The sequence below is a fragment of the Poecilia mexicana genome, unplaced genomic scaffold (genome assembly GCF_051168715.1).
Source record: "Poecilia mexicana isolate PSO_F unplaced genomic scaffold, ASM5116871v1 scaffold_7, whole genome shotgun sequence".
Lineage (NCBI taxonomy): Eukaryota > Metazoa > Chordata > Actinopteri > Cyprinodontiformes > Poeciliidae > Poecilia > Poecilia mexicana.
In genome coordinates this window covers 8,538,663-8,546,756 of record NW_028263376.1, presented here as the reverse complement: position 1 = coordinate 8,546,756, position 8,094 = coordinate 8,538,663, and the positions used below count along the sequence as shown (strand labels likewise).

General features: G+C 37.1%; 1 protein-coding gene across 1 annotated transcript; it reads left to right on the top strand.

Moving 5' to 3' along the window:
- Positions 1-6: 6 nt before the first annotated feature.
- Positions 7-5,231, top strand: tmem82 (transmembrane protein 82). The gene is made up of 6 exons (XM_088006996.1): positions 7-550; positions 1,188-1,257; positions 1,360-1,558; positions 2,739-3,153; positions 3,408-3,595; positions 4,455-5,231. The coding sequence occupies exons 1-6, from the start codon at positions 457-459 to the stop codon at positions 4,533-4,535; spliced, it is 1,047 nt and encodes a 348-aa protein (XP_087863122.1). The 5' UTR covers positions 7-456; the 3' UTR covers positions 4,536-5,231.
- Positions 5,232-8,094: the final 2,863 nt, after the last annotated feature.

Below are 8,094 nucleotides of genomic sequence, written 5' to 3'. Positions count from 1 at the left end.
CCTAATGTCTTAAAGTACTTTTTAAATTTAGGATGTGCAAAGTATGGATAGATGAGGGCTTTTTTTTTTTTTTTTTTACAGGATGTTAGACAGATTCTGTTGCCATTGCCATTCAAATTTTGTGCATTTACATAAGCTTAATATGTGAATAGAAGTTGATTGTATGACTTATTTGAAAAATGAATGAGAAGTAAATAATCTCATGGACTGGTGCAATAACCTCTATTATCTTGTTCTGACTCAAACAGCGCCAGCGGCCCTCGGACGACCTTTGGTACGAGACACAGAGCAGGGTTTGGGTTGAGCAAAGCTCAACGCCGAGGCAACAGGAAATAAAGAGCAGCAACTCCAACACGTTTTTTAAAAATCCGATCTGAGAAGCATAATACATGACTCAAAAGTGTGAAATGATTTATTAAGCGTATCCTCCATGTCTTTCTGTAAGATTTTTAAAAAATGTTTTCCTTTCTCACCTCATTTTTGCCGACTTCCTACCTTCTACCAGGATGGCTGATACTGGACACAAACCCTCTGATTGGTTTACTTCAAGGTAAGCTCCTCATTCATTGATTTATTCATTTTTTTATTTTGGAATAAAAGAATATTTGACAGGCCAGGTTGGAGCAGCAGATTGCCCATTCTTCTGTCATAAACAGGGACTCGAGAAACAAGGGTGCAAAATTATTTGAATTATGTGTTAAATGTCATAAATATGTGTAGTTTGGGAAGAGTATTATAGACTGACTGTTTCTGTCAGTGACAGACAAAAATATGTCCAAACTAAAAGCCATGCTGTTATGATATGGCAAGGCAGTTTATCATAAAATGATCAGCTGATCAAAGTAAAAAAAAAATCAATAAACAAACATTTAGCTTTCAATATATCCAGAATGTTCATTTATCTGGGAAGAATTGAATTCTGGATATCTCCATCAAATATCCGTTAAGGCCATTAATGTTAAATTGGACAGCTAAACTTTTTGAGAATGATTGAAATAACAGCCTCGTTTTCTTTTCAAACGCGCACATTGAGATGATTTTAAATCTTTATATAGTAATTTTATATATCTTTAAGTTCAGCGGCTTTTCCCACTTTCTACTTTTGTTTTTGTTCACGCATTATTAAAATATCTCTCAATCTGCTTACCAACATTTGTGATTTAAAGAAATTGTTGGGTGACTTGCAGGGCTGGTGGGAGCATGTGGGATTTCTGTGCTGTGCTCCCTCTTCAGAGTACATCTATTGATAGAGGAGAGGTAAGGAAATTGTCTGACATGTATGCAAGAGTTTTTCAGTCCTACGTTGATATTTCTACAGATCATCTCTGTCCTTTATTTGATCGATCCTGTCATTTGCAGCTGGAAAGAAAAACTGAATGAAGGCACGTCAAGTGGGAGGTCAAGCAGTAACCCAATGAGAGCTAAACATGGACTTTTTGGAATGCTCCAGTTTCTCTTTGTGACTGAGATACTGGCCGTTGTGGGGTCCCGCGTGGCGTCACTGGTGGTACTGGAATTCTGCCTGCGAGCCGTCTCTGGACTGCTCACAGCTGGACCGGTAAGGTATCGGCAGTAAAGTGACAGAACCAAGTGACGCCTGTCAAACCTGGATTGTGTTTGGTCCACAAAGATGCAGCACTGTCAGCTTTGCTTGGGACGGTGTTTTGGGATCCGTCATGTCAGTTTTTCCAGCTCTGATCTTTGCTTCATGTTATACACGATTCTTTGCATAATTTTGTAAATTATGATAATTTAATGAAAGTTGGCATTTTTAATGAACTTTCAATGCAACTTTTAGAGCAACTTTGCATTAAAAGTGTCATTATTTACCAAACGACACTTCATGACAACTGTCATAAACATTCATAAAGACTTCTTTATGTTCATGACAGATGTTATGTCATGTTTATGACAGTGTCATGTCAGTCTTATGCACACCCCTTCAAATAAAGTGTTACCAGATTTTCTTTGAATGATAGTTTGAACTTTTGTAAGTCAGAGCACACTACTTTGTGTTGGTGTATCACTTAAAATATACTCTTACGTAAAGCAATGATTGCATTTCAGAAAATATGTAGTGCACACTAGAGCTCAAAGACAGTGACCATATTTTTGTATATCTTTAATATCATATGTATATTTATAAGATGGAATGAAACATTTTAAGTAGAAGTAAAATTGTAGCAATGTATAAGCCGCCTAATTGTTTAACTTGATATCTTTTAACTTAATAGTTGCACCAATATAGGGTTTTGCATTTAACATATCATTTATCGTTTATCATAAATTTCTTGTCATAAGAAGTCTGCTTTATTCTTGTCACTATAAATTTCAGTTAATGATGTTTAAACACCCCCCAAAACAGTCCGTATTGTCAATGAAAGCATCAGTAGATATGACTAACACGTCTTTATGTGACTCGTGTCCTAAGGAAGAGCGTTATGAGTGGATACGATTTGTGTTTGTGGGGCTCTGATTGCTCTGCCATGCAGACACAGTCATACACTGACCTAGAAAATAGGTAATGAATAGCTATTATTGTGACTTTTATTGTTCGTTATCAGAATTGTACCACAAAATTTAGTGATACAACTTTAAGTTCTCATAGCCCAACAAATACAAATATACCAGTGATGTCTTTAACTTAGTTTATTTCAATGTTTCATAATTTCACACCTATTCATCACTTCTTATCGTGTGGTGTAGTTGATCCATCACATCTTCTCTTCCCCTCCCAGGAAAGCAGGAAGTTTCTGCAGCAGCTGTTAGTGCAAAGCCAGTTCTCCTTGGGCTGTGCCATCAGCTGCAGTTTGCACTTTCTCCACGAGGGGGCATCCCAGCGCTGGCTGTGCCTTCTCCTGGCAGCAGCTCTCAGTTGGTATCTGGCAAAAAAGGCAGCAGCCCTTCTGCATCATGTCATTGCTCTGTATAAGCTGCACAGCTCCCAGCGCTACTGCGGCATTTGCATCAGCCTGCTCACGTCAGGCTGCCATCTGCAGCCCATGCTTTGCAGGACTATGATCATTGCCTTTTTTGTGGCCGTGCTGGCAGCCGTATCGATCATCAACCAACAGTTTCTCTCTGCAACCGAGGCCTTGAGGTTCTGGACACCGCTGACTATCTGCTACACATTGTTGGTGGTGTACATGCAGGGTGAGGATCCTGTCAAACGAGTCAAGCTCTCCGTTAGAGGGTATCCGATGAAGCCACTGCTTCGTCCATGTTTAAGATGATGCAAACATGTCTTTTGTGTAGAAATACACTCCCGGACTTAAACTTATTAGAATTTAAGTCCTAATAAGAGTCGTCATTTATTCATTAGTAATGAAAACAATTTGATGTTTTGGCAGCTGAGTACACCCACCCATTCCTGTTCATTTCCCATTTTAAAACTCTTAACCCGACAGAAGAACAGCATCGTCTGCCGAGTAGCCAAGCTGTCCTCAACGCAGTTGTCGTGCGTCTCGGGGGTTTGATGGTCTTGATGCTGACCGTGGGACGCTGGGCCGATGTGTTCCACATCCTAATATGTTTCCTCGGTGAGGCCAGCTGTCTCATCCCAAACATGGATCTGCTGGATGCAGCATCCTCGCAGGTCAGTCGGTTTCTCTGGAGACCACTAAACTGGGGCAGAATACCAATGTGTTTATCAAACTGCATCCCAGGGTGAAATAGAACTTCTCAAACTTTTATCCCAGGAGGGGTTTAGGAGCCCCTACGACAGATTTAGGTCAGAGAAGTCTCTAACTTGTGGGGGGGAAAAAACAAGCCCACTTCTCTTTTCACAGATATCATCTGGCTGTAATAACTAGGTTTTTAAAACATTACATGATATTAAGAGAACACATGAAAAATTAACTATTTAATGCGCTGATTTAGAAAAATAAGTGAAATCTCTTCAGACTATAAAAAGTAGAACAAATGAATTTCAGTAACTAGTTAAAGTTCAAATATAAATTGTGTTTTAAATATTGATATTAAAATGTCTAGAATATTGAATTTAGAGCTACAAGAGAAAGGCCAATTTAAACACTCAAGCCATGACATTATGATCAGTTGCAAATGTTTTGACCAGTAAAGGCGTAGTAATTAGCATTTTTAGGTGTAGAGTTGTGTTTTAAATAAAAACCCTTTTGTCATGAAACTGTGGTGTTTATTCTCCCATTTATCTGAATCTTATACTGGTCAATACCTCGTTAGTATTCTAGGAGATTGCTGCTGCCATATATTTATTTTTATTTTAATGCAATCAACTTTTCACAGGATTTCAAAGTAAAATAATCTTTGTGGTGATAGTGTCACATTTTTTCTGAATAAAACATTGTGCTGTAAAATCTTAGTGCTGTGTGTGTTGTTACCTGTCAATAGTCATAATGTTATGGCTTAATGGTAAATACTCTGTCTCTGGAAGCTATTCATGCATTTTTTTTCTGTCATGTGGTCTCTGCACACAGGATGAAGAGGATTTTATAAACTATGCAAGAAGAGATCGTAGACAAACATCACAAACACATGTGAAGCAGCATCCAAGATAGCATGGACTATTCTGAGGAAGTCACAATATGTAAACATCAGATTTTTGCCATGTTTATTTAGACCTGCACTGTTGGATCTTGTCATAAAATTGCTTCCATGTTATTTAATGCAGCTGCTCTGTAGAAGTGACAATAGATCACTAGTACCTATTACACTTATAATTTTTATGATTGAAGTCAGAAATTTGATAATGATGATAATACTGGAAAGTATGGTTAATTCGGAAAAAAAAACTCAGCTCTGGTAATATGGGTGACCTTGTAACTAAAGACCCCTGTGTATATATATATTGTGTGTGTGTGTGTGTGTGTATATATATATATATATATATATATATATATATATATATATATATATATATATATATATATATATATATATATATATATGATTTTTTTTTTGCTTAAATATTAGTCTGAATTGTATTTTGGCTTGTATAAAAATATAAACCAGATTTGTATGTAAAAGCCATTATTTTTCTTTTTTTTCCCTGTTATTTTTCACTAGTGGAAACATTTGTATTCAAAAGTATTCAGTAAAACAAAGGAAAAGAAAACATTTACAACGGCACACTTCAATAACATTTACTATGAGACTGAGAGCTTATAAAACCCATGTGGACTCATCTTTCATTTCACCTTCGCTGTCATAGCCATTAAATTAACTGAATAAAAAAAAGATAAACGGAGACCTCAGCTGGGTACAGACGTCGATTGCTTTTTAATTAATCGTTTTAGACACCAGCTTATCTAATTTGCTATCTCTATTACTATCATTTTTTTTAATGTATTTAGCAGTTGTCAGCGTCGCTTGCTAACTGCGTTATTTTTGACGGTTACTTCACATTATTTTATTGAAACGTAAGGGCAAAATGGCTGACGAAACTATTACTACTGTTAGTCTCACAAAATGGCGTAGAACAAAGACCTAGGCCCCTGGAGGCTTTGTTGATTTTTTTGTGTGGACTTTGTACGTATTTTCACAGTAATGAATCCACATTTTCTTTGGCTAGTTTCACCAAACATTGTTTTAACACCCAACACACATTAAGGTTTCGTTCTCGTCTTTGGAACACGTTTTAAAGCTTGTCGTCTTTTCGTGATTTATGTTCTGACACCCACATCGAATGAAATCCACATTTTGACGTCGATTTGAAGACTTCTTTATTTAGAGCTGAGGACAGATAGAGACATATTCCAAGAGAGGGTTTCTGATATATCACTCCAGTTCCTTCTCAAAAAAATTTACAAGGGGAACAATATGAGCCTGTCGGTCCCGTATCCATAGTAATCCAAGTCTGAGAACCACAGATGACGACATTTGCGTTTTGGTGTCTGGTCGATCCACCAAAATAGTAAATTGTACTCCCATGGGTTTAATGGATTTATAATGATATAAAGTTCCACATCAGGACGGATTCAGTAGGTTTGAGAAAGACGGTATCCGAACGCAACCGGCTGCGGTGAAGGTGCTGGAGTGACTGTGAGATTCTTGACGCCTCCTCCGGAGAGTTCCAGACTGTTCTGGAGGCCTCTGATAGGCACGCGGGGCGCATGCGCACAGCGCTTTCATAGGCTTAATATAGTAACAAAAGCAGAAAGATGTGGTGCCATGGAAACAGAGCTTTTTCAAAACACCTCTGCATAAAAATGTTTCATACAGGGCTGAACTGAGCTCTAGGCACGATGCGCTTATGTGACAGTAAGGTGATAATTTAGACAGATGAGGGCATTTATAATTAAAATGATAAAAATCTACTGAGAAAATAGAATATACACTTTATTATTTGTATATAAAGGAAAATACAATACACTATATTAGATCTTCTGATCTCTATTACTGTAGACCTTTGGACACAGGGATTATTCTATGTTACTTATTAGCTTAAAACAGCTCAGACATGGTCAGAGTTCCTTATTTAATAACCCTCTTCATGCTTTATTTGACTTGCAGGGCATTTTGTGTTGTATAACAAAGGCAAATAAATAAACACAAGAACAAAACAGCCTGATTATAATCAATTTGGTCATATTGATTGTGTTTTACACATGTATTTTTTACATCAATATTTTTTAAAGAGAGGCATTTTCCACATATCAAGTCTTATGTACATTTGGTCAACATCCCATCCTGCAAACTGTTCCACTGCGTCTTTTAATTTGCACTTCTGCCACGCTGATAATAAATTTGCCTAATTTATTTCTTTGTGAAAATCAACTCCTTAGTTTTTTGCTTGCATCACTTCTTAGGATTGATCTGTTACAAACAATTTTATTTTCTGCTATGCACAAATTCTGGTTATGAACACTGATGTCTGAAACAACTCTCCCAATTTGTGGTCATTCCCACAAATCAGTTTTGTGGCATGCCTAGCAGCCTGGAAAATAGGCCATGTCTGGAAAAAAAGGAGATGATGAAATATATTTGTATTTCCGTAATTTTAGCCCCATTGCCTAAAAGCATCCGTTCTGTCTGTCCGTCCATCTCTCCCTCCCACCCACCCAAAACTCCAATATTCAGAACTTAATAATTGTGACCATTTGATTTTACACATACTATTATAGACCTAAGTGTTGGACCTTTGAAAATCCTCACTGTTGTCTTTATCAGGGCTTGGAGATAAATTCTGGGACAACTGTGTTGTACCCTCTGAATGTGCAGCAGGCACATTCACAGGCATTTTAAGGCTTTTGGTACTAATGTTGAATAAAAAGATTACCCTGTTATGAGATTGTTTCCTGCTTTTCTTTGTTTGTGCTGACCAAACACTGGCAGCAAAATGCCTCCCAGGTAGCATTTTTAAAAAGCCTCCTGTTAAGGAGGAGTCAGACGGGCGGCAACTATGTGGTGGACTAGAACGACATGTTCTGTTTACGTCACTTCTCCTATAAATGTCAGTGAACTGTGACTGCCTCCACTTGCAGGTCAGATGAGCTTAAGCATTATTCAGTACTATGACTACTCCGTATCTGCACAATGCATTGACGTTACAGCAGCAATAGCTCAACTGTTAAGGCGTCAGAAATGCTATAGCAAACACCAGCCTGTTACTTTCTTACTTATTCTGCAACACATATTATTAATTAGGTCACATACTATATGTGAGCAAGACAAACTGGGTAAAAGGGGGATTCATATTTCAATGTCAAGAGTTTCTTCTGGAGATGTCTGTCCTTGTTGTCCTACAGTGATTATCGTCGTTGCTAATATCTTTGGGTTAGTTTACCCCAACACCATTTTACGCAAACCTACTCCTGTGATATAAGTGTAAAGAATAATAAGCAAACAAAACAAAAAAAAACATGTACTTAGCAACAGTAGCAGTTTCTTTTTCCTTATAATTAATTGTTTTGACTGATTAGGGAGATGGTGAGTCAGAAATGATTAAATCTTACCTACAAATTTATTTCATTTCTGAACATATGATCTTACATACTTTTTTATTTTATTGTGTGGTTCTGTTGGGGTTGGTTCATTTCCTTGTGGGAGTAATGAAATATTTTCAATTGACTTAGCTTTTAAAATATGACTACAGCATCTAATCAAAGTAAAATATAT

Coding starts and splice junctions, on each gene's coding strand:
- tmem82 (XM_088006996.1), top strand. CDS start 457: ATGTTTTCCTTTCTCACCTCATTTTTGCCGACTTCCTACCTTCTACCA. Junction 1,559..2,738: donor GACTGCTCACAGCTGGACCG/GTAAGGTATCGG, acceptor TTCCCCTCCCAG/GAAAGCAGGAAGTTTCTGCA. Junction 3,596..4,454: donor TGGATGCAGCATCCTCGCAG/GTCAGTCGGTTT, acceptor CTCTGCACACAG/GATGAAGAGGATTTTATAAA.